General features: G+C 38.0%; 1 protein-coding gene across 3 annotated transcripts in view; it reads left to right on the top strand.

Annotated features, from left to right (window-relative positions):
* Positions 1-27,005, top strand: part of Dync2h1 (dynein cytoplasmic 2 heavy chain 1) — a 238,380-nt gene that overhangs the window by 118,047 nt on the left and 93,328 nt on the right. For 2 of the 3 annotated variants that reach the window (XM_029481794.1, XM_029481793.1), the window contains 11 exons: positions 4,713-4,799; positions 5,871-5,997; positions 6,898-7,039; positions 7,562-7,671; positions 10,424-10,444; positions 11,332-11,430; positions 13,976-14,099; positions 17,822-17,985; positions 19,948-20,067; positions 20,549-20,683; positions 24,148-24,291. In XM_029481794.1, the coding sequence (XP_029337654.1) occupies positions 4,713-4,799; positions 5,871-5,997; positions 6,898-7,039; positions 7,562-7,671; positions 10,424-10,444; positions 11,332-11,430; positions 13,976-14,099; positions 17,822-17,985; positions 19,948-20,067; positions 20,549-20,683; positions 24,148-24,291 (1,273 nt within the window). The remainder of the gene's footprint in view (positions 1-4,712; positions 4,800-5,870; positions 5,998-6,897; positions 7,040-7,561; positions 7,672-10,423; positions 10,445-11,331; positions 11,431-13,975; positions 14,100-17,821; positions 17,986-19,947; positions 20,068-20,548; positions 20,684-24,147; positions 24,292-27,005) is intronic. The other variant, XM_021171442.2, reaches the window with a different exon arrangement.

The following is a 27,005-nucleotide window of genomic DNA, read 5'->3' as shown; positions in this document are numbered from 1 at the left end:
AAGAGAGGCCCATTGGTCTTGCAAACTTTATATGCCTCAGTACAGAGGAACGCCAGGGCCAATAAGTGAGAGTGGGTGGGGAGGGGAGAGGGAGGGGTATGGGGGACTTTGGGATAATGTTGGAAATGTAAATGAAGAAAATACCTAATTAAAATTTAAATAAAATAATACAAAAAATTTTTTAAAAAGAAAAAAAGAAAGAAAAATGGGGTACAAAGTTATACAAAGAATTCTCAACTGAGTAATCTAGAATGGCTGAGAAGCACCTGAAGAAATGTTCTAGAAGCTTCTTGTAGATTTATAAGCTTCCTTTTCTTTAGGTTAAGGACATTTTCTTCTATGGTTTTGTTGAATATGTATTCTAGGCCTTTGAGTTGGGAATAATTTCCTTCTTTTATTCGTATTCTTATTAGGTTTAGTCTTTTCACAATGTTCCAAATTTCCTAGACATGTTGTGTAATGAACTTTTTAGATTTTGCATTTTCTTTCACTAATACTTTTAATTTCTTCTATTATATCTTCTATTCCTGAGATTTTTTTCCCATCTATTGTATTCTTTTGGTGATGCTTTCTTCTATAGTTCCTTTTCTCTTCCTACATTTTCCATCTCAGGGTCGCCTCAGTTTATGTTTTCTTTATTGCTTCCATTTCCCTTTTCAGGTCTTAAAAAATTTTGTTCATATCCTTCACCTGTTTGATTTTATTTTCCTGTATTTCTTTATATATATTTGCTTCCTCTATTAATGCCTCTAGCTGTTTGAATGTGTTTCCCTATATTTCCTTAAGGGATTTATTCATGTCCTCTTTAAAGGAGTCTGTCATTCTTATAAGATTGAATTGAAAATCCTCTTCTTGTGCTTCAGTTTCATTAGAATATCCAGGGTTTGTTGAACCAGGGTAGCTGGGCTTTGGTGATGCCGTATTGCTCTGGATATTATTCATTGTGTGCTTAGGCTATCCTTTAGGCATATGGTTTCCCTGTTTTTGGCTGGATGATCCTGATAATAGCAGGACTTCTTAGGCAGAAGAAGGTAGCCGTGGGTCGGAAAATGGAGGTCAGGCTACTGGACTTTGATGTGCCTCAGGCAGACCCCACTCTGCAGGCTGTGTCTCAGTCAGATCCAATTGAGATGGTGGGCAAATCTGACTGGAGTGGGATTGGGAGAACAGGGTTCCAAGTCTTGGGGCCCTGAAGGTTTTCAAGAGGAAGCAGGATGATCTTTGGATTCCTCAAAGGTCCTCTTGACCAATGAGTGAGCCCAGAGCTAGATAAGGGGGCTTATGTGACCATGCACAACTCACCTCTGCAGGCTCTTCCAGGTAGACTAACTGGGTTGGTGGCAGATCTGACTAGGTGGTTTAGCAGGGTTCCGTTGGGGCCCCCAAAGATTTCCACAGGGAAGCAAGACATTCTTCAGGTCCCACAAAGCTCCTCCAAACCAAAGAACAAGCCCATAACTATACAGTGGAGCTCAAAGGACTGCTCATAACTCACTCCTCAGGCTGTCCCAGGGGTGGCAGGTGGGCCTGACTTGTATGCTGTTCTATTATCATATTTCAGTATTGGAGTGGCTTATAGCTAGTGATTTGATGGGCCTGTTCTATTATGTGGTCTCTGTGCTAGGAGCTTCAGTATCATCTTAGTCTTTGTTAAATGTGCAGGTATTTTTACTTCTTCCAAATGCAGAGTGAGATATGCATGGGGTGGAGGTAAAGCCTTGCAGTCTGAACTGAACCTTCAGGTGATTTCATCTACACACTGACATTCAAGAACGTATTTCTTCTACTGGTGCAGAATCTTATTTTCAGAGTGGAACCACATTTCTCCTGGCTTCCGGAGTGCAGCTTTCCTCTTGGAAAAGTAGTGCTGTTTGTTTCCCTGTGCTTTGTATGTTACTTTGTCATTCTTCTTTTTGGAAGTTTTTAGGACCATATTTACGGGGATTTGGGTGGGGTATACTCAGAGCACTAGTTGGTTTGGGAGTTATTATTTCTTCAGTAGTTTTCTTCTATGCCTGTTGCTATACTATGCTGTTCCTGTGTATACTGCGCGGCAGATCTGGGCAGTCATCACTCAAGAAACTCTGAGGCATGTTTCACTGCAGTTAGCAAGTCCCAAAGTAGTTTCCTTCCAGGGAGTTGCTATTTTCTCCCATGAAGCTCTTCCTTCCGTTTTTGATCATGTCAATTTATTTGTAAATGAACTGCCCGTTTCACAAATGCAGTAAGATTTTAATTTTATCTTCTAGGCAGGACGACATGCTTTTGAAATTATTTTTTTCTGGAGAACTTTATTTTATTTTAATTGTACTTAATTTAAGGACAATGAAATCCTTTGGTGAAGACTCCAGGAAATGCCTTTTTGTTTGTTTGTTTGTTTTTTTATCACTATTGCCCTGTAGTAAAGCTTGAGGTCAGGGATAGTGATTCACCCAGAAGTTATCTTATTGTTGAGAGTAATTTTCATTATCCTGGTTTCTTTGTACACTGAAACTAGAGAAAGTAGGGAAGAGCTTCTTGAACAGAAAACCAGTGGCTTATACTCTAAGATGAAGAATTGACAAATGGAACCTCATAAAATTTCAAAGCTTCTGTAAGGCAAAGGACACGGTTAACAGGACCAAAAGAAAGCAACCAACAGATTGGAAAAAGATCTTTATCAATCCTACATCCAATAGAGGGCTGATATCTAATATGTACAAAGAACTCAGAAGGTAGACTCCAGAGAACCAAATAACCCTATTAAAAATGGGGTACAGAGCTAAACAAAGAATTCTCAACTGAGGAATAGTGAATGGTCAAGAAGCACCTAAATGCAAATCAAAACAACCCTGAGATTCCACCTCACACCAGTCAGAATGGCTAAGATCAAAAACTCAGGTGACAGCAGATGCTGGTGAGGATGTAGAGAAAAGAGGAACTCTCCTCTGTTGTTGGTAGAATTGAAAGCTGGTACTCTAGAAGTCAGTCTGGCTGTTCCTCAAAAAATTGGATATAGTACTACTGGAAGATCCAGCAATATCACTCCTGGGAATATCCCCAGCAGATGCTCCCACATGTAATAAGGACACATGCTCCACTATGTTCACAGCAGCCTTTTTTATAATAGCCAGAAGCTGCAAAGAACCCACATGCCCTTCAAGGGAGGAATGGATACAGAAAATGTGTTACATTTACACAATGGAGTACTACTAAGCTATTAAAATCAATGAATTCATGAAATTCTTAGGCAAATGGATGGAACTAGAAAATGGAGTCCTGAGTGAGGTAACCCAATCACAAAAGAACACATATGGTATGCACTCACTGATAAGTAAATATTAGCCCAAAAGCTCAGAGTGCCCAAGATACAATTCACAGACCACATGAAGCTCAAGAAGAAGGAAGACCATAGTGTGGGTGCTTTCGTCTTTCTTAGAAGGGGTAACAAAATACTCACAGGTGGAAATATGGAGACAAAGGAAAGGCCATTCAGAGACTGCCCCACCTGAGAATCCATCCCATATATAGTCAACAAATACAGACACTATTATCAATCCCAAGAAGTGCTTGCTGACAGGAGCCTGATACAGCTGTCTCCTAAGGTTCTGCCAGAGCCTGACATATACAGAGGTGGATGTTTGCAGCCAACCATTGAACTGGTCATGGGGTCCCCAATGGAGGAGTTAGAGAAAAGATTGAAGGGGTTTGCAACCCTATAGGAAGAACAACAATATCAACCAACCAGAGCTCCCAGGGTCTAAACCACCAATCAAGGAGTACACCTGGATGAACCCATGGCTCCAGCCACATATGTAGCAGAGGATGGCCTTGTTGGGCATCAATGGGAGATGAGGCCCCTAGTCCAGTGAAGGCTTGATACCCCAGTATAGGGGAATTGGAGGGAGGGGAGGAGGGAAGAGTGGGTGGGTGGGGCACATCTTCTTAGAGAAGGGGAGAATCCATAAGGGGTTTCTGGGGGTGGGGAATTGGGAAAGGGGATAACATTTCAAATGTAAATAAATAGAATACCCAGTAAAAAAATGACTAAGCCTAAAAAAAAAGCATCATGTTTTGTATATATGCTGTTAGTGAGGCTGTCTAGAGTTGTGTGGATTGTCAGCCAGATGTGCTGAATTTTAGGTTGGTTTAAAAAAGCTTTCAGGGGAGGGATAGAGTTTGATATCTAACTCCTGAGTGCCTCCTACTAACTTTTAGACACAGACGTGTCTATAGCTTTTCTGTTACTTTCAGAGACAGTTGCTGTTCACTTTCTCCAAGTGTTTGCAATTGTGTGTATTTTATTCTGCTTCTCATAGTCACCTCTGTTTTTTTTTTTTTTGTTTGTTTTTTTTTGTTTTTTTTATTCTGGCCTATCAGTACTTATCTTCCAAATTTCCTTTTCTACACTTTTATAATTCTTTTTATCGTATATGCAGGGTGTGTGTATTTATTTCTGTGGTATCATTTTATATGATTTTGAAAGAAGATAGATGAACGTGTTTACTGTTTTCATTTAGAAATCTACAGTCACTAGTCTTAAGTTACAAATGCTGAGGAGCAGTATGCATTGTATCAAAGGATTGACTTTTATTTTGATATTGCTTCATATAGCAATGAAGAAGTTTTAAAATACTGAACTACGGTAGCTTTGTCACATATCACTCCTTAAAATGCTACTTTAATGTTGACGTCTAGCATACAATGGCATCTAACTCTGAAATATACTTTAGGAATTTGAAGAAAACTGAAGACAGAAAAAGGAAGCTAGAAGATCTTCTGAACTCTGTTGGTCAGAAAGTATCAGAACTGAAAGAAAAGTAAGTTTGGTCTGGACTGGAGGCTTCACATCCTGGTCATAACCGTGGTTTTTTCTCAGGTTGAGACTGGGAGAGAGCAGTTGAGATTCTATTCTTACTTAGCTATGTAACAGTTCATGGCTGTGGTCCTAGTACTTAGGACTTGAAGAAAGAGGATCAGGGTATAAGATTATCCTTGGCTACTCGGCTAGTTACAGGGCAGCCTGGGCTACTGAAAAACAAAACAAAGAAAACAAAAAACAAAGCCAAGATAAATAATAGTAATACCTTTCTACAATTTTTTTTCTATTCTTGTGGATACTAGGGATCAAAATCAGGGTCCTGTGCATGCTAAGAAAAACTACTAATTGTAGAAAAATATATAAAACATCATTTTAGAAATTGTGAGTTACATTTCCTTTTTGTTATAGGACTGTGGGGAAGTGATTGTGGAAGACATTCTAGCATTGACCTCTGACCTCTACATGTTCTGACCTCTACAGATGATCATAGCCGCACAACATACAGTGCACACATGCATACATCATATACTTATGCATCTAGAGACATACACAAAAGACTGCTAAAATCTGGCAGGTACACACTAACTGAGAGATAATATATAGTAGACCAGATGGTTCTGTTTTGCAGGTAGATATTTGAGAGGATTAGGCCAGGAAGTAAGCTGAGAGGAACAAAGTGGGTAAAAGATGCTCAAGAAAATTTCAAAGATAGGGTATGTTATCATCATGTAAAAAGTTCACATGCTAGCAGATAGGTTTGTGCAACTAGAATAGAAAGAAAAACTTACAAAGAATGGTTAGCCAATTCTTAGGGTTATGTGTATAGAATATGGCTGTAGAGGCTCTATTTGGTCTTTAGCATATGGAATGAAATACCGTAATGATGTTTGGATTAGATTCTACAGTTGAGTTCTACTAGAGCAGAAATGAAAGGCCTTAAGTGTATATGTTTGTGGACCTGTCTATCTTAATGATAGTATTCCATACACATATGTATGTATCAGTGTATCTCAAGGGTAAGCGAATTAAATATAATTGTTTTGTTTCTAATCATATGTTGTTTTCTTAGATTTCAGAGCAGGACTTCGGAAGCTGCCAAATTGGAAGCTGAGGTCAGCAAGGCACAGGAGACCATCAAAGCTGCAGAGGTCCTCATTAGTCAGCTAGACAGAGAGCACAGGAGATGGAACGCCCAGGTTTGTTTAAAGAAGAGTCTCAAAATACAGGAAACCTGACATGTCATACATGTATTTATTTAAACAATAGAAAGACACAAGGCAAAGTAGCCATTAGCTTATCACTGGCCTTTGTCAGACCTTCTAAAAGTAAGTGGTCACTAATTAAGTAAAGCAATCTTTTAATCTTTAAAGTGTTTACACTTTAGGAAAATCAAACTTGTTCCCTTTTGACTCACCTGTGTTGTTGCTGAGAAGGTCAGGGAGAGCAAGGATCTGATGGAATTTACCTTTAACACATTAACATTCACCATTTGTTTCTTTTTGATATATGTTTCATCATTTCAACATTGGTAACACTTTTGTTTCTTCTAAATTTTTTAAATTTCATTTTGCGGGGAACATGCATATAATAAAACATGTTTATTTATGGAAATATCTTTTCTCACAAACTTTAAAAATCTTTGACTTCTTCTGGTTGAGGTGGTTTTACTACGCTTGGCCCATGGGAAGTGGCACTATTAGGAAGTGTGATCTTGCTGGAGAAAGTGTGTCACTGAGTAGGTTGGCTTTGAAGTCTCCTAGTGCTCAGGCTATACAAAGTGTGGAAAGAGAGCCCCCCTGTGGCTGCCTTTGGGTCAAGATGTAGAATTCTCAGCTCCTCCAGTCTTATGTCTGACTGCACAATGACATATTCCCTGCCATGATGATATTGGACTAAACCTCTGAAACTAATCCAGGCCCATTTCAATGTTTGCCTTTATAAGAGTTGCCTTGGTCATGTATTTCTTTATGTTGAAACTTTGATGATTGAGTTATTAAGGTGTTAGCTACTTAAGCCAGTGCTGGGTTATTATTGTTCACATATGATGCTGTGTTTTCTTCTGAGGGAGTACACCCACACTCACTGTCTGCTTCCAGGTTGCCGAGATAGCTGAAGAGTTAGCTACCCTCCCCAAAAGAGCTCAGCTAGCGGCTGCTTTCATCACCTACCTCTCCGCTGCTCCAGAAGGCCTCAGGAAAAACTGTCTGGATGAATGGACCAAGGCAGCTGGTCTTGAGAGTGTGTATTGAAATATTTCACTATGCCAAGAATGGCCCTTCTTCTTCTGCCTCCTTTACTGCTTTTAAATGGAATTTTGTGTATGTATGTCACCAAGGATAGTATGAGTACTTCAGATTGGCCAAGTCTGTTTCATTATTATAAATTGTTTCATTATTATAAGTTTTCTACTCCTACATCCATGTTAGAAACATACCTCCTTCTGAATTATTTTTAATTTTACATGAATGTAGCTAAATATTATTTTTACATTAATTTAACATGCAAAAACGAAATGTGGGGCGAAAAATAGTGAATTTTGTGGTTTTCACAAATGATTGTGGATGTGAAACATTCTCTCAGAATTAATGAGTTAAGAGTTCTGCTCATTTTCACATTTTAGAAAGCTTTCTTTCCCCCCAGGTTTATGTTGTAATGCATAGGAATGGGTGCCAGGCCAAGGTATGCCATGGGCCTTTGGTGCCAGTCTGTCTGTCAAGTGCTGATCACTATAGTAACTGCTTGATACCTTTCACTTTTCAGAATTTGATCTCAGGCGGTTTCTCTGTACTGAAAGTGAGCAGTTGATCTGGAAAAGTGAGGGCCTTCCATCCGATGACCTTTCCATTGAGAACGCCCTTGTGATCTTACAGGTAAAGGAGAAGATTCTCAGTGGTGTTATAGTTAAAGGGCTGCAGTCATGTAAATATGCAATATCTCTTGCATGCTTCTATGTCTAAATAAAATCTTAAATATATTGGTAATTAAAGTTGATTATCTACAGTACAATATGCTTTATTTTTTTAATTTAATATAAAAGTGTAAGCTAAGATGGCCTTTTTAGATGATAGAACACTCAAAATTGAACTTTCTAGTAGTAATAGTTATATTGTAGAGAACCCTGATTCATCTCATGGTTTATTTCTTTCATAAATTTTGTATTTCACTTTAACTTACCAAACAAAGTTCTAAAATGAGAAAATAAGTTTTAGTTTACAAGTAAGAAATGAACATATGTATCTTTTGGGAACTTGTTTCATGTAGTCTGTGTTTTCTTACAGTTGAAAATACTTTCTTGGCAGCAAATGTAAAACCACATTCAAAGCTATGGCTTCAAATGCAATAGTGTAAAACTTTTGTTTTTGAGTGCTCATTTCATGTACACACTGAGTGCAGTTTGTTTCCTCTCTTGGCTCAGCCTCTCTGTCTCCCCGCCATTCCCAGGACCTCCCCACTGTGCCCCTTCTCACATTTATGCCTTTTTGTTTTCTTTTGTGATTTTATGAACAGATTGTAAGCTTTTAATGAAGTTTGGTCTTATCATTAGCTTGTACCTTTCACATTTTATACATGCTTATATGCATGTGTGTGCATTTATATAATGGAGGTCAGAAGACATGATACCTGAGTTTTCTCCCCTTCTCTTGTGTGGTCAGGCTTGGGTTGGGCACCAGTGTCTTCACCAGCTGAACTGTTCTTGTGGGCCCATATAGATTATATACTACCTTTCCTGATAAGTGATAAGAATTTATTTTTTGTCTCAATAGCTTATACTTTATAACACTATTATTTTCTTTCCTTTCTGAAACCTTTCTTCCTGAACATATTTTTCTTTTCTCTAGTTTCCTACTTACCCCTAAGTGGTGTGTGTGTGTGTATTATATAAATTTTATATAATATTTAATGTGTACATATTATATATAGTATACATATTTTATGTATATGTACTATATATACACATTAAATGATATGATCTTGGTTTGGGTTCTGTTTATTTCTTTAATTTACTGACTTCCCATTGAACAATTTCAGAGTTTGTTTTCCAATCAAAATGTATCCCTTCTTTTTCTGCCGACTTTCCTATCCATTAATCTTCTAAAAGGACCCAGATGATCCACCTGTTTAGAAATTTAATGTAGTAGTAGGTGATCACTATTTGTGTGTGACCCTGTCAGAGACCTTGAGTGTGTCATGCAGGGCAGGCCAGGCAGCTCTCCATTATAAACCCTTTCTTGTCCTCTCCATCCTCACGCTGTTTTGCATATTATTCTTGAGGGAGTATCTTAGTCAGGGTTTCTATTCCTGCACGAACATCATGGCCAAGAAGCAGTTGGGGAGGAAAGGATTTATTCACCTTACATTTTCCTCCTTGCTGTTGATCACCAAAGATGCAGGACTGGAACTCAAGAAAGTCAGGAAGCAGGAGTTGATGCAGAGGCCATGGAGGGATGTTACTTACTGGCTTGCTTCTCCTGGCTTGCTCAGCTTGCTTTCTTATAGAACCCAGGACTCCTAGCGCAGGGATGGTACCACCCACAAGGGGCCTTCCCACCCTTGATCACCAATTAGAAAATGCTTTACAAGTAGATCTCATGGAGGCATTTCCTCAGCTGAAGCTCTTTTCTCTGTGATAACTCCAGCTTGTGTCAAGTTGACACAAAACCAGCCAGTACAGGGAGGTACCATAATTTTAGCCTTGTAATTCTGGGTACAAATCTGTGACTTCTTATTACTGTCTCCTCAATTTTCAATTAGTTATTCTCTAGTCTTAATAAATGTATTTCTCAGGTATCCCTAGAAGCATCATGCTTACTTATTAGATTCTCTTCTAGTGACTTCATTTTGTATCTAATAGATTTCACATGCCAGGCAGCACCTTACCCTTTGTGTTGCATGTTTTCTTTTCTTGAGTGATACTCCCGAAATGTTAATCTATTCATTCTGTAGCTTCCATTAGTGTATGCCAATGAATTTCTACTGCCTGCAGTTTGAAACTTCCATTACTTTTAAACATGGTATATGAAGTTCTTTATGATCAGGCAGTCCTTACTAATTCTTACTTCTGTCTGTTAAATGTATGATGCATGCCCACACTTTCCTAAGCTGTTATGCCAGACTACTGAAGTTTTCTAAATAGTCAATTTTTGTATCTTCTTTTTCATTGTTGGATTATCCCCTTTACCTAGATAATCTTATCTTGGCTTCATTAGACTTGGCTTTTCCTACCCCCAACTCTGTATGTGTCCTGTGTATATTATGTGCTTCCTGATCATGCAGTTTTCTTCTTAATTGGTTATGAAGTCATTGAGGGTAAGGGAATACACCCTCCTCATTTCTGGGATCCTTGTCTGTATTTCTGTGGTTGTTACCTAGCATGGTAGGTGAATTAAATCTGTGAATGGTAGCTTACCATTTGTAATCAGCTACAATGTGTTGTGTAAAATTTAGCTGCATTTTATCATGGAACACAGAGATAAAATGTACCTTAGAAATTTTGTCTAAAGTTCTATGAAGTAGTATAAGTACAGTGAAAACCAACCTTTAGATTTGGTACACTACAGACTTTGCTTAAATGAGAAGCTTAAAAATATTATCACTTTTTTTTTTTTTTCCTGACTGCATCAGATTATTGGTTTGAAGTCATGGGTAAGAACTTTTTCAATTTTAAAAGTAATGGATTTGAAGATATGTGAGAGTTAATGGAACTGTGAGATTTTTATTACTGAATGTTAGCATAAAACCAGATCTAAACCCACAGTAGCACAGACGGCACTATTTACTAGCCACCTCACTTTGCCAGGAGTTGTTCATTTGCACAATGGAACAGTAAGAGAGACTTCTAGATACAGATGCCCGATGAGAAAGTGCAAAGTTCCTTGTCTGTAGAGAGCCTGAGAACCACAGAACAGTTGTTCTAAAAGTCCAGCATCTGTGTAGTGTCTTCACATGCTGCACTGTGTTGTGATGCCCTTCCCCTGTATGTTGCTGAAGTTACTGCTGTGTCCTTGCTGGACAGACATAGTCCAGTCTCAGTGTCACTCCACTCTTCCTTGTGCTCCCTGTGTCTAGAAATTGTGGTGGTGGTGGTGGTAAGTAGGAAACATTTGTTCACTCTTCAAAAGAGTTACTAGATAATGATGATTAACAAATATGGGTAATACATATTTCATGTTTATATGTTGCCTCTTTGTATTTGCTTAGTTAGTGCTATTAGAAGGCAGCATCCCTGGTTTAGAATTTACCAGTGTGAGATATACTATGTAAGTGAGCTCCTAGTTCTTTAGATCCTGATGGATAGCTTATTCACTTTTCCTTTAAGGAAATTTATAGAGTATGTTCACTTCATTGCAATTGGATTTTATCTATGTGGCTTTTGATGCAGATAAAAGCTGCACCTTCTCTTCCATCTTGTGTTTTATGAGTTTTATAAAGACTCAGAAAATCTTATTTTGTAATTGTTTTATAATTTTTAGAAGTTTTTTGTATTTAAATTAAAATCTACCATTATCTTAAAAGAATTTTTTTCCCACTAGAGTCGAGTATGCCCATTTCTGATAGATCCATCTTCTCAGGCAACAGAGTGGTTAAAGACACATCTGAAGGACTCACATTTGGAAGTTATTAACCAACAGGTATGCACTTCCAATCATTTAGTTCCTGACTTTGGATAAAACCTACAGTGAATACAGGTTGAAATCTATAATGAGAAGTTATATGCAGAATGAGCTACCTGCAGAGTTGGTTGTGGGGATCCAAGAAGAAGAGTAATTTTCCTGGATTCAAGTCTGTCATTTCTAGCACAGGGGCAAGCACATTTTTGGTGCTAGTGACTCATTGGAGTCGTGGGAGTTTTAACAGTGAGTGTTCTTATAGGAGATTATGGAAACAGATGCTTACGGTATGCCATATGAAATTGCAGACTTAAGCTTAGTTTGGACAATAAAAAAGTCATCTTATCTGCCAAGAACTAGCCTCTGCTTGGAGAGGAAGGGTGTTTGGGAGTAGTAAAAGATGGTTAGGGGGTTTTCAGAGGGGAAATGAGGAAAGGGGATAACATTTGAAATGTAAATAAAGAAGGACTAAGTCAGTTGTGGATACAAGATGACAGCTCTGTGTTCAGCTTAGATGACTGTCCAGATAGATGTAGACAGCTCAGCTCTTGCAGACCAAAGCCCAGTCTTTTTTATTTACATATCAATTCAATCATTACCCCAGGTTCCCTTTAGATTATACCATAAATCAGCATTTTATGACCTTAGCCCCTTGCTTCTTAGGAAAAGACAACAAATACCTTTTTTGTTTGTTTGTTTGTTTGTTTGTTTTGTTTTGTTTTTTAACAGAGCAAATGATTTCAGAAATCTGCCTGCCTTTGTAAGCACAGACAATTAGCTAGCTAAATGGGAACCTCACTCTGAAATTACCATTCCCGACACATTTGCACCTAAACTTGCTCTTTCCTAGGCTGACCTTGAAGTCAGAAATCTGCCTGCCTTTCTATCTTTCTGGAAAGCTGGCTCCTTAGAGCAGCTGCCTTTGTTCTTTTAGGTCTGTGAAGTCCCTCATACAATTCATATTGCATCCTTATATTTTGTATAGTTGAAAAATTATATATATAATTTTATGTTTGAACTCATGTTTTCAGAGTTCTTTCTCACAGCCTTAAGGGCTTTCCTGAAGGTTTACCATTTTACTGAGAAACATAGACACACCCTCACCTCCTGGACTGAAGGAGTCCTTAACCTTGGCAGGGAGAACATTCCCCAAGAATCTTGACAGGAAGAACCTCCCTAAAGGACAAACCTGAAGCAAATATGTACACTCTTTATACAAACAAGCCTTACACCTAACAACTGTCAACACTCATGGAGGTCTACACACTGCTGGCCCTTCTCCAGAGACAGGAGGGTGTCACACTGTCCCTTGTATGGCAGACATATAGAACTCTACACTGATCTTATAGTTACTCCTCTTTCATTTCCTATTGCAGATAGAGGTTGGGATTTTTATCTTTGTAGCAATTTGTAAGTAGAAACTTGGCAGGAAACATTTGTAATTTAGCGGACATGAAAACTTACTGTTCAGTTGGTACAGGATTGTTTCCAGGTATGTATGATAAGAATGTTGTAGAGAAATGCTTTCCACAAAGCTGATGAGGGTTGCCAAGATCTATCAGATTTATGAAGGTACTGCACAAATTCAGAGGCTGATCATAGCTTGTGAGCACATTGAAAAGTATAAAAATTAACAGAAATTACTATTGAACAGTGCTTCACCCTCATATAACTAAGCTCAAAGCACTGTTGCTAATTCAGGGGAAAAGGACTTTACTGTCTGTCTTCCCAAGAAAGTGAGATAAAAGATGAATGTCTTGAGTCTAATGGATTCCCACAGTGGAGGGTATCTCTATTGAGCTCCATGATGACCCTTTCTAGATAGGTTTGGTTTGGGGAATGAGTGGTCCTTAGCCCTGAATTGTGTTAATTTGCTCTTTGATCACTTAAGATGGAGAAATACCCTGGAGTTTTAATGCTCATTCAAGTGACAGGAAAGGTAGCTTGTCAAGAAAGAACTCAGGATTCTAAAATAAACACTGAGAAATGTGGTAAATTGGACCCATTAGACTGCGAAGTAACAACATGTCTGTGCTAAATTGTTAATTTTATAATTTTGATTATATTTGTTTTACAGAAAAGAGTAAAAAGTTTATACTCATATACTCCCACTATAAAAATAAAAATTTTCTGGAAAATCTTAATACTGAATCAGCATTTTATTTGTCTTGTTTAAAATAATGAAATAAAGCTAACCTTAACTTTAAAAAAAGAAAAAGAAATGTTTTCTACATTATTTTTATAATTCACACTGGACTGGACACTTACCAGTTTTGTAGGAAAAGAAGAAGAGATTGTGTTATTTGAAATTTTTGTCACAATATTTTTTAAAGCATTATTTTTCTTATGTGTCTACTTAAAATTTGAAAACTTTAAAATATTCAACTAAAACAATGTATTACTAAATATTCGATAACTGGAAAATACCATGAATAATTTCAATTAGTACTATAGATAATATACTTTTAAGACTTCAAATAATTTGTTAGTATCTTTATTCATTGTTGATAAGGACCTTCATAAACATTGAGATATGGATGTGTGTGCTTTTCTTTTATTACCACAGGACAGTAACTTTATCACAGCTCTTGAGTTGGCAGTACGTTTTGGGAAAACCCTCATCATACAAGAGATGGATGGGGTAGAGCCCGTTCTTTATCCGCTGCTGAGACGAGATCTGGTTGCTCAAGGTAAATGTTTGAGTGTCTTGAGTTTACCAGCTTTTAAAACTTGTAAAGAGAAGAAACCAGACACAAGTTTGTAAGAGTCTCTTCTGGTGGAGCCACATAAGGCATGCTGAATTGCCTCAGGCACATGGTAAAGGGCTTGGGGGACAGAAGAAAAGTTTCAGAGCACACACACTGTGATCATCTGTTGTCCTTGATGTTGTGCCAGCATATGTGATTGTCCTCAGAGAAGCTCTGGAGAGACTCAGTAGTTTTCACGCAGTAACTATGTAACCATGCACTTTCTGACCATAGTTAAAAAGAAGCAGGTGCTTAGCACACTGGTTACATGTGCAAACAGTTTGAGTACCACTAGCTACTCTTCCCAGTGAACCTGGGAACCCTGAGAATATTTCTGAAGCCCACAGTCGCAGATGCTGCTTAGAGACTACTTTTGCAGGTAGACCTTTATGAAGATGTCTGTGAACAAGCATTAAGCCAGTTTTGTTTCTTTTCTTTTCTTTTCTTTTCTTTTCTTTTCTTTTCTTTTCTTTTCTTTTCTTTTCTTTTAGGTTTTTGGAGTTTTTTGTTTTTGTTTCTGGTGAGTGTGTGTGTGTGTGTGTGTGCACGCGTGCATGTGATCTCTCGCTGAACTTGTAGTTCATGAATACTGCTAAAAAGGCTGGGTGGGCAGCTTTAGGGATCTGCTTTAGTGTCCCTGCTTCCCTAGTGTTAGGATTATAGGTGCATGCTGCCATGCCTATCTTTTTATGTGGCTTCTGGAAATTCTTACATGGCAAGCAGTTTACTGACTGAGGTAACTTGCCTGCCCAGCCTACCCCTAACCCCAGGTCCAGATTTGTGAGATTAGAATGTTGTACATTGAAACTTGAAGAATGTCTGTGTGCAAAGTATATACATATATATATTATTGCAGATACATACATAGGCAAATGCCACCCACATAACCACAATGTTTACATGGATAATTATTTCCTCTGGTTTCCTGTGACTGCACTGTGTTAAATCACAGTAGTTGATGATCCTAGAGTTTGGGCTGTTTGCTCCCCTTATCGAAGCAGGGAGGAGGGCAAGGCTCATAGGACTCACAAGACTCCTGTGGCTGTTAGGAAATACTCATGAGTTCCCTCCATTCCCAGACAATCTATGAGATAAACAGGTTACTCAGGAGTGACATCTCTGGACCATGCTAGGCTGTAAGTCAGCCAAGGGCTCCCATTGTTTGGTTGCACATAGGCTATCCAGAGAACTTCCCAGTGGGGAAGAAGTGTAGGAATCACCCATGTTCCTGTAATAACTGGGAAACTCTTTGGCTCATCCTTCTAGATTTGGATTGAATCATCTCTTTGATCTGTATGCGTTGTACCATCTGTTACTGACTCAAGAAAGGTTATGTGTCAGCTTATTCTGAAGCACTTTTAATTTTTGCCATGTCAAATAATTCTGTATGAATGTTACTTGAATAATTTTCCTAAATATTTCATGTAGACTTGAAATTTGTATAAATTTTGTTCTTTTTTGGTTCAATTTTCTTTGAAGATCAATTATGTTGTATTGGTTGTATGGCATAATTCTTTTTTTTTAAGGCATATTTTATTAGATATTTTCTTTATTTACATTTCAAATGCTACCCCCAAAGTCCCCTATACCATCCCCCCGCCCTACTCCCCAACCCACCCACTCCTACTTCCTGGCTCTGGCATTCCCCTGTACTGGGGCATATGATCTTCACAAGACCAAGGGCCTCTCCTCCCTTTAATGGGCGACTAGGCCATCCTCTGCTATATATTACAACTAGAGACACAGCTCTGGGGGGTACTGCTTAGTTCATGTTATTGTTCTTCCTATAGGGTTGCAGACCCCTTTAGCTCCTTGGGTACTTTCTCTAGCTCCTCCATTGGGGGCCCTGTGTTCCATCCTATAGACTGTGAGCATCCACTTCTGTATTTCCCAGGCATTGGCATAGCCTCACAAGAGAGAGCTATGTCAGGGTCCTGTCAGCGAAATCTTGCTGGCATATGCAATAGTGTCTGGGTTTGTTGGTTGTATATGGGATGGATCCCCGGGTGGGGCAGTCTCTAGATGGTCTTTCCTTCTGTCTCAGCTCTGAACTTTGTCTCTGTAACTCCTTCCATGGGTATTTTGTTCTTTTCCTTTTGATGTTTTGTTTTGTTTTGCTTTAAGTATTTTTAATCTTTCTTTCTCATTATGAAATGTTCTGTAAATCTAGAAGTCTCTCAAGTTTGACATTCCAATGCCATGTGCGATTCTATAGCTTTATGGACTAGTTGTGTTTGTCTGTGTTCCCATTACTATGGCACATGCCTGTGAAAATCAGCTTCAGGAATGCAAGATTTCTTTTGACTCCTGATCTTGGAGGCTCAGTCCATTTGGTTGGCAGTGTTTTTCCTGGGCCTATGGAGAACTTTGTGTCTTAGAAGTGGGGGTAGGGGGCAGTGCTGGCACAGAGTTATTCAGTACTGGTTGGTGCACAGAAAGCAGAGAGTAGTAGCTAGGCTCAGATACAGTCCATGGTGCCACAGTCATGTGACCTGCTTCCTTTACCATGGTCCCACGTTCCAGTTCTCCCACCCTGTAGTAATCTACTTACAGTTTTAATTCACCGTTAGACTAAACCACTGATTACATTTTTTGATAATTTTCATCCACATAGATGTGAGGTGATACAGTAGTTTTCATTTGCATTTACCTAATAATGTTGAACATATTTCATTCTTTGTTGGCAATTTTAGTGTTTTCTTTGGAGAAATGTTATTCAGGTCCTATTCCATTTTTAATTGCTTTATTTGATTTTCTGCTATTCATTTTCAAGAATTCTTTATAAATGTTAGGTGTTGTCTTTAAAGTGGTTTGCAAATATTTTCCCATGGGTCTTCATGTCACCTTTTTATTTTGTGTATAATGTATATCTTTATAACTATTCAAATTTGTATATCCTTTGATTTTTATTTTATTATATCTAAGTATTTACTCAAATTTGTATATCCCTTGACTTTCATTTTATTATATCTAAAGTACTAGGACAATAAATGCCTTTTTAAAAAGTTATGTATATTATTCATTTTATTATCTTTTCTTTTTAAAAAGCATTTTTAGTCATTATTCAAAAGTTTCATAGATACATACAATATATTTCAAACACATTCATCACCCAATTTGCTACTCAACTTAACTAAATAATGTTCAAATTGGAAATAACACCTCATTAAGAGTGTCTGCTTTTGACATCTATAAACAACTCTTTCAGAAAAAATTGGAATATGAACAGTTAATACCCATTATAAGTAGGAATCTCAGTGTTACTTCTGTATCCCAGGATCCAGTTAATGTTATTTGAGCAATGGAAATGATAATTGAGCATTTAGGAGTTTGCTGAGTACTATAATTTTGAAGTCTTCTGCACTGTGTTAAATAGCCTTTGGTCTCTGCATCATAACCTGCAGAGGCTGTTTGATGCTCTCTGGGAACTCTAGGAGATAGTGCAAGTCCCAAAGGAGATATGGCGTGTTGTGTTTGTGTATGGCTAAAGTGTATAAACCCAAAGTCCACTTTCAGTAAAATATGTATTTGTCTTGATTGTCTTTGAAAGCTACCATATAGTTGTTTTATAAAGCCTATATGTAGGAATGCATAAAAACAGTTTTTCAATACTTATGTCAGAAGATACAGAAGATTCAAGCTGACCAACTGTGTGTGTTTGACAGGACCTCGGTATGTGGTACAAATAGGTGACAAGATCATTGACTACAATGAAGATTTCCGCCTTTTCTTGTCTACAAGAAATCCAAATCCCTTTATCCCACCGGATGCCGCATCCATCGTGACTGAGGTGAACTTTACCACAACAAGAAGTGGACTGCGAGGACAGGTATGTGGGCAGGGCAGACCAGGAGAAACTTGCAGAGCCAGGTTTGCTCTAAGTGGATTTGTTCAGCTCATTAGGACTTTGAAAACAGGATTTGAAAATTAGGATTTGGAAAATATCTGTGGAAGTGAAACATTCGGGTTTATTTTATCCTTTATTAGATTTCTACCTTTTGTTCATATTGCTGGCTCCTCCAATATAACTTTACAGTCTATTTCTATTACCTTTGATAAAACTTGCATGATAGGTAGTTCATAAAGATAAGATGAGATTTAAAATTCCAATTAAGAATTCTGAGAAAATGCAGTTATTTGATGTAGGCAAGAGGTTCTGATTCCTGAGTCAGTATCTTATTTTTACAAAGGAGTTTTTAGTTACTTTTTGAGATTATAATTATCATTTCCCTTTTCCTTTCTCCCTTCAAATCCTCCCCAATGCCCCTTTTTGCTCACTTTCTAATTCATGTCAACCAGTATCAACCACTGAAAGCTATGTGTCATTGAGTTCATTTTTCTCTATCTGACTCATTACAGTGTAGAATAAATGTTTGAGATTCAAATGATTCTTTTAAGTTTATAAACTTTTATTAATATATTCTTAGCTTTTTCTCTAGAAAGAAATATGTATTGATTTTTGAGTTCCATTGTTTTATTTAACTCATTTTATGGTATTCATCTTCCTCTTTTGCTGTCCATAATATCATGTACTTCTATTAATTTTTCTTTATTATGGTTTAAAGATACTACTTCAAAATATTCTTTTCTTATACCATAAGGCTTCCTGAGAATTGTTTATGAATTATATACTTTGCATTATAATTCTTAAATATCAATATTTGAACAGTTACTCAGAATTACCTGACAAGATTGCTTCTTTGATTTGAAAGCTCAGCTTGGTTGGTGGAGGAGCAGAGCAGGACTTCTTATGACAAGTGTTCACAGAGACTATTCCAGCATGGCTGTCCTGTTTGACTTAGTATTAGATATTACTATGGCTTTTGCAACAAACCATTTTAGTGAGTGGGAAATGTTATTTTTCAGTGTTGTTTAGATGATATAATATTTAACTTTTGAATTACATTTATTTGTGTGTACACACACACACACACACACACACACACACACACACACCAGAATGCAAGATCAAAGACTAGTCCTAAGTTTCTGTTTCCCAGAGCTGAACAAATCAGTTCAGGAAAAAACACAGCCCACAGGCAGCCAATCAGAAGCTGCCCTGCTTGTGTGGCCCAAGCCAAGGATAGTTACTGAGCAATGGTTCTGGGAAGTCCTCCAGAGGCCTAGCTAATACCTAGGACACCTGTACTCCTAGAGATAGAGCCAACCAGTTAGGATGAAGGTCACCTACTCTTCCCTGGAATTCCCCTAATTGGCTTTGAATTGAGCCTGCAAGCTTACCTGCAGGTCTCCATTTGGGTGAATGCTAGACTGCATGTTGATTTCTGCAGAATTAACACTCTGCTTTTGCATACAATTTGAATCTGTGATATTCTTTGGCAACTCATGGACCCTTACAGTTTCTCCTCTCACCATATAGATTCTGGGGGTCAAACTGGGTCTTGGTTCAGGTGCCCACTGAGCTATCTCACTGACTCTGATAATATATTTTAATATTTCTTATGTCTTAAGTAAATGTTTATATATCAGTAGCTAATACATTTTCAAAGCTTTTGTATTTTAATCTAACTGTAGAGTGAAATTTTTCATACTTAGTAAATGCTATGATTTTTTTACATATTTAACATTGTAATGACTTTTAAAAATCTATTTTCAGTTTCTTATTGAGACAGACATGGAAGTGTCTTATACTTAATTAGAAAGAATCAAATGATGTCACATTTATTACAATACTGTGGTACTTACTCTTTCCAAGACTTGGTCCGGAGAATTATTATGCTGTTTTAAATGATCATTGCTGTAATTATGTTTCTTGCTTTTCTTTTTTAAGCTTTTAGCTTTAACCATTCAGCATGAAAAACCTGATCTAGAAGAACAGAAAACAAAACTATTACAGCAGGAAGAAGATAAGAAAATACAGCTGGCTAGACTTGAGGAGTCTCTCTTAGAGGTGACAAGCTTTCATAATGGTTTTCATATTGCTTCCATGTTTATCAAACACATCCTGCAAGTGTCATAGCACATATGGTATATCTTCACAATTCTTGTGATTTTTCCAAAGTTATACTAGCATATTAAAGTCAAAATTGAAGCAAAAACACAGATTTCAGAATAAAGGTCTAAAATTTATAATTATAGTTATAACTAAGAAATTGTTTTAAACTAAGAAGCTTTTTATTGCATTATTTCAGTATTCATTTTATACTTGGAATTTCTAAAGGCACTAAAAATCAGTATGAAATTATGAAATATATATATATATATTTACTTTTGGTTATTATGTTGATAAACATAAAACATGCATTTATTTGATATAGGAATGCTAAGTGATGTAACTCTTTAAAATATCACCACATTAATAGTTAATATGGGCTTCCTTTAATTAGTTATCTAATTTTATAATAACTTTTATTACTAATTTCTCCTTGCAGACACTTGCCACATCTCAAGGCAATATTTTGGAAAACAAGGATTTGATTGAATCTTTGAATCAGACAAAAGCAAGCAGTGCTCTTATTCAAGACTCACTTAAGGAATCTTATAAACTCCAGATTTCCCTTGATCAAGTAATTATTTCCTTTGTTATGATCTTATGCCAGATTTTCTTAATTATTTGGGTGAATTTGGTAGAACATGTGCAGTCAGATCTTCAAGGGAATGATTTAGCCATGAATATAAGCCATTTACAAACACCAGAACCAGGGATGTGATTCCTGTTCCAGGAAGGCAGTTAAGATGCCGCTTACACTCAGTAAAGTCAGCTGCTCTGTCTGCTCTGATGGAATAATATGCCCCACTGTTACTTAAGGTAGAGATGTGCTTTAGGATAAAATCAAAAATGAATGTTTTGAAAAGGAGTGTGAACAAAGATCTTTGCTATTTGTATTAGTCAGCACTCTACTGCTTGAACAATACGTGAGAGAAATCAACTTATATAAAAGCTTTATTTAGGCTCATAGTTTGGAGTTTTGGAGCTTAAGGTCAGTTAGCTCATTGCTTTGGGGGCTGTGGCAAGGAAGCATGTCATAGTAGGAACATATGTTGAAAGTCTTTACATCTATGAGAGAAAGAGAGAGAGAGACAGAGAGAGAGAGAAAGAGACAGAGAAGGGGGGAGAGGGAGGGAGATGGAGCGACTGGGAGAAGGAGAGTGAGGGGGGGAACAGGGTCAGAAAGTCAGTCCTCTTTGCAGGCACTCTATTTAATAAACTGAGACCCCCCTCCACTGCCTGACAGCACCGTGGGCTTTAGATAAGCCTTTAACATGAAGCCTTTCAGGGACATTATAAATTTAAACATCTAAATTGTGGGACCATTTTTAGATGTCTCTCTGTTTTTTTTTTTCCTTCCTTCCTTCCTTTCTTCCTTCCTTCCTTCCTTCCTTCCTTTCCCTTTATATTTTTAGACAGGATCCTAGACTATAGTCTCTATATTAGTCAAGGTTTTGTAGAGTCACAGATTTTATGGAATATATATAATATATACACACACACACATATATATGTGTGTGTTTTATTTATATATATACATATATGCATATATGTATATATATATATATATTTGTTAGAATGACTTTTGCTGACAGTAGTCAGTCCAGCTAATACAGCAATGGCTAGCTGTGAACAAAAAGTTCAAGAGTCTAGTAGTTGCTGAAACTCACAAGGCTGGGTGTCTCAGCTGGAATCCACAAGAAGTAGCTTCCAATGCCAGTCAAGGAATGGATATACTAGCAAGGCAAGGGCAAGCAGGTAAGCAATGTCATTCCAGCAGAAGGTGTGGCCCATATTGAAGGTATATCTTTCCTCCTCAAGATTTAGATCAGAGTTTATGTCTTCCTGACTCAAAATCTGGATCAAAGGTGTGTGTCTTCTTACTTCGAAAGTCAGAACTAGAATTGGATTTACCCATTTCAAACCAAGCAGGGAGTCTTACACCTGGGAATCTCAGGTGTACCGTCCATCCATTTCTGGATTGTAGTTCATTCCAGATAGAGTCAAGTTGACAACCAAGCATAGCCATAACAAGTCTTAACTGGGTTTGAGCCCAGCTGGCTTCAGACTTGCAGTGATCTTCCCCTTCCAACTTCCTGAGTGCTAGGATGACAAGGATGAGCCACCTTGCCCAGTAGAATTTTTCTTAAGACAAGTTAAATATGACTAATTGGGTTATACACTATTTTTTTAAATGTTTTTCTTTCCTATTCAAAGTAGACCCAGTGAGTGTAAGGATTTGAACCAATTTCTTACAGATAGCTCAGAATCCTTCCTATGCTTTGATATTCCTCTAGGGAAGCTCCAGCCCACATCAGTGTAATATGTATTGATTTTTCTCCTGCACAGCGTGACTGAGCTTGCTGGAAACTCAGCTAGCCAGAGTTAATAATAACATTGTGGGTTTCCAGGCTCTCTGGTGTTTCTGAGTTATATCTGTTCTGCTCAACGACTGACTGTTCCCCTTTTTCTTCCCAGTACTTTTCTACTCTTGGTCACACTTTACACTTACCTGCTACTACTCTGTATGATTGGAAGATAGCTCTACTGAAACCAGAGTAAAACCAAAAGTCAAAACCAGATTCTAGTCCAGAAGTCCCACCTGGCACTGCAGAGCTGAGCCTGACAGATGCCTTGTCTGCAGTTGTTTCCCTCAGCATTGGAAGTGCTATGCCTTCTCTTGTGCAGCCAACACTGGCAGGCTGTAGATAGAATCCACTGGAGTTGTTTGCAGTTGCAGCACCATGATGCTAAGAGTGCAGGAACCCACTTGTGCACAGAGCCTTGTAGCCATGTCATTCTCCCATGCCTACTTTCAGAAAGTGGCCCCTGTACTGATAGGTGCAGGCATTCTGTGCACTAGGCACTACTAGGTGCTTCATTATTCTAAAGTGAACAGTTCTTAAAGTCACATTCCTTTCCTCTGCCCCAACATCCTTCTTTCCTTGTTTGAAGTATACTTGCAGGTTGCAGTACCTAGCATCTGTAATACGTAAATCACCTGATCTCACTTGCTAACTATTCCATTCTTCCTTCTTGCTCCAAATATTCTTGATTTTGACCAAGATCAATCCATCAACTAGTTGTGATTCTACCATGTGAGGGTAAAAATAATAAGCCTCACTCCTAAATTCATATGTAGACACCTAGTCTCCTATGAGGTAGGATTAAGAGGTGGCTCCTTTGTGTCGAGTATTGGGCATGAGGGTGAAGGTCTCCTAAGTCAGGAGGAAGGTTCCAGTGTCTTCGGAAAGAGGGCAAAGGAGGGGGCTGGTGAGATGGTTCAGTGGGTAAGAGCACGGACTGCTCTTCCAAAGGTACTGAGTTCAAATCCCAGCAACCACATGGTGGCTCACAACCACCCATAATGAGATCTGATACCCTCTTCTGGTGCGTTTGAAGACAGCTACAGTGAACTTATACTAATAAATAAATTTTTGGCCGGAGCAAGCAGAGGTCCTAAGTTCAATTCCCAACAATCACATGAAGGCTCTCAACCATCTGTACAACTAAGTGTCTACTCATATACATAAAATAAATAAATCTTTAAAAAAAAAAAAGAGGGCAAAGGAACTTGCTTGCTTTCCATATGTAAACAACAAAAATGTCTTATTTCTATCTCAGGGGGAGGAGGATGGGAGAAGAGGTACCAGGGGGAAACTGGGAAACAGGATAACATTTGAAATGTAAATACATAAACTATCCAATAAAAAAAATTAGAAAAAAGTCCTATCTCCAGGAACAAAGAAATGGGTCTTCAGTAGACTCCAAATCTACTGGTATCTTAACCTTGGGCTTTCTAACCTCCAGAACACTTAATTTCTATATAATTTTTCATAGGACCCAAGTGAGTGAAGAAGTATTTGTGCAAAACTGAGGAATGACTTTGTATAAATAAATATGCTGTTATTTAAGTAACAGAACTGTCTTCATCTTGGTTGTTGGGGAAATATTGGGCCTGTGGCTAGGCAGTGGTCTGTGGGTGGCAGTAAAGCATTGGTAACAGGTGATCTCTTGCCTCTCTGCACTGATTGTCCACAGGAGCGCGATGCCTACTTGCCTCTGGCTGAGAGTGCCAGCAAGATGTACTTCATCATCTCGGATTTGTCCAAGATTAATAACATGTACCGTTTCAGTTTGGCTTCATTTCTCCGACTTTTTCAGCGAGCTCTGCAGAACAAGCAGGTCAGTTGCTAGAGATGTGTTAAAGAGGCCACTTAAATATTGAGCTTAGACTAACACATTTTTGAGATAGTTTTTATGACTTGTATTTCAGAGGACAACAGGTAACACTTGTAAGCTAAATTTAGAAGAGATCATTTCTTTAACTCCATTTTATATTCTTGACAAACTATTTCAGTATTGTTTGGAAACAAAGAACGTTTTATGTTCCAAGAAGAGTTAGTAAATAATAAATGATCCCCCAAACACTAGTAATTCACAAGTGTTTGTAAAAGTAGGAAATCACCTATGTAGTCGTGAGGTATGTTCTTGTAGGTGAAGCATTGTTCCAGATAATAGAGCACTTTACTGCTTTAGCAAGCTTGCTTTCTTGGGGAAAGTTTGCCAAAGAGTGTGTCTAACTAACTAGGAATTTGATTAGGACACAAAGGGATGTGTTCCATGGGTCTCCTGAAATTTCCAAGACTTTTAATATGAAGGGAAGCTGACCTGTCCAGCAGGTCTAGTTATTCGAGGGTCTCGAGGGGACCTTCTCCTAATGGGGGGAGAGAAAGATGGACACCAAGTGCAGGAACGACACGGGAGGCAGTCTGAGTAGCATCAAGGTGTCACTGTATTCAGCAAGTCTCGAGGCTTAAATGCACAAGCAAAGGAGGAAGTACTTCTCAGCAGGAGAGATGGGGCAGCGGAAATGCACAATTCTTTTGGTGACTACACGGGGAAGCAGGAACTTGGTGGTATCAGGGTACATCTTGTGGTCAGGACATCCGGCACTGACTTAGGGCTGGAACATTCTGTGGTTGTTCTCAGAGCGGTGCGTTGGTGGCCCGCTTTTGACCCCCTTTTCCTCTCGGGGGCGGGGGGAGAGGCCCAATTCAGAGATCAGGACAATTGTGTTTTCTTAATAGCTCCCAACAGGAGGCTGTATTTTGTCAAATGCTTTTTCAGCATCTAATGAAATGATCATATGGTTTTTTTTTCTTTGAGTTTTCTTATGTAGTGGATTATGTTGATGGATGCAGGCATCCCTGGAATGATACCTACTTGATCATGGTGAATGATCACTTTGATGTGTTCTTGGATTCGGTTGGCAAAAATTTTATTGAGTATTTTTGCATCAATATTCATAAGGGAGATTGGTCTGAAGTTCTCTGTCTTTGTTGGCTCTTTGTGTGGTTCAGGTACCAGCATAATTGTGGCTTCATAGAACAAATTGGATAGTGTTCATCTGTTTCTATTTTGTAAAACAGTTTGAAGAGTATTGGTATTAGGTTTTCCTTGACGGTCTGATAGAATTCTCCACTAAACCTATCTGGTCCTGGGCTTTTTTTTATTATTATTATTATTATTTTTTTGGTTGGGAGACAATAAACGACTGCTTCTATTTCTTTAAGGGTTATGGGACTGTTTAGATGGATTATCTGATCCTGTTTTAACTTTGGCACCGGTATGTGTCTAGAAAATTGTCCACTTCATCCAGATTTTCCTATTTATTTGAGTATAAACTTTTGTTGTAGGAGCTGATGAATTTTTTGAATTCCTTGGTTTCTGTTTTTATGTCTCTTTTCTGATTTTATTAATTTGGATACTGTCTCTGCCCTCTGGTTAGTCTGGATAAGAGTTTCTCTATCGTGTTTATTTTATAAAAGAACCAGCTCCTGGTTTTGTTCATTCTTTATATAGTTCTGTTTGTTCCTATTTGGTTGATTTCAGTCCTGAGTTTGTTTATTTCCTGTCATCTCCTCTTGGGTGTATTTGCTTCTTTATGTTCTAGAGCTTTCAGGTGTGCTTTCAAGCTGCTAGTGTAAGCTCTCTCCAGTTTCTTTTTGGAGGCACTTAGAGCTATGAGTTTTCCTCTTACCATTGCTTTCAGGTATCCAATAGGTTTTGGTATGATGTGACTTCCTTGATTTTCATTACATTTTAAAAAGTCTTTAATTTCTTTCGTTATTTCTTCCTTGACCAACTTATCATTGAGTACAGCATTGTTCAGCTTCTGTGTGTATGTGTGTCTTCCTTTGTTTTTGTTGGAATTTAAGACCAGCCTTAGTCTATGGTGATCTGATAGGCTGCATGGGATTATTTCAGTCTTCTTGTATCTGTTGAGGCATTTTTGTGGTCAGTTTTGGAGAAGGTACTGTGAGGTGCTGTGTAGAAGGTATGTTCTTTTTGCTTCAGGATGAAATATTCTGCAAATATCTGTTAGATCCATTTGGTTCATAACTTCTGTTAGTTTCATTGTGTCTCTGTTTAGATTCTGTTTCCATGATCTGTCCATTGCTGAGAGTGGGGTGTTGAACTCTCCCACTATTATTATGTGGGGTGCCATGTGTGCTTTGAGCTTTAGTAAAGATTCTGTTATGAATGGGAGCCCTTGCATTGGAGCATAAATGTTCAGAATTGAGAGTTCATCTTAGTAGATTATTCCTTTGACCAGTGTCCTTCCTTATCCTTTTTGATAACTTTTGGTTGAAAGTTGATTGTATTCGATATTAGAATGGCTACTCCAACTTGTTTCTTGGAACCATTTGCTTGGAACATTGTTTTCCAACATTTTATTCTGAAGTAGTATCTGTCTTTGTCACTGAGGTGCATTTTCTGTATGCAGGAAAATGTTGGGTCCTGTTTATGTATCCAGTCTGTTAGTCTATGTCTTTTTATTGGGGAATTGAGTCCATTGATGTTAAGAGATATTAAGGAAAAGTGATTGTTACTTC

The sequence above is a fragment of the Mus caroli genome, chromosome 9 (assembly GCF_900094665.2).
Source record: "Mus caroli chromosome 9, CAROLI_EIJ_v1.1, whole genome shotgun sequence".
Taxonomy (NCBI): domain Eukaryota; kingdom Metazoa; phylum Chordata; class Mammalia; order Rodentia; family Muridae; genus Mus; species Mus caroli.
This window is presented reverse-complemented; position numbering and strand designations above follow the sequence as displayed.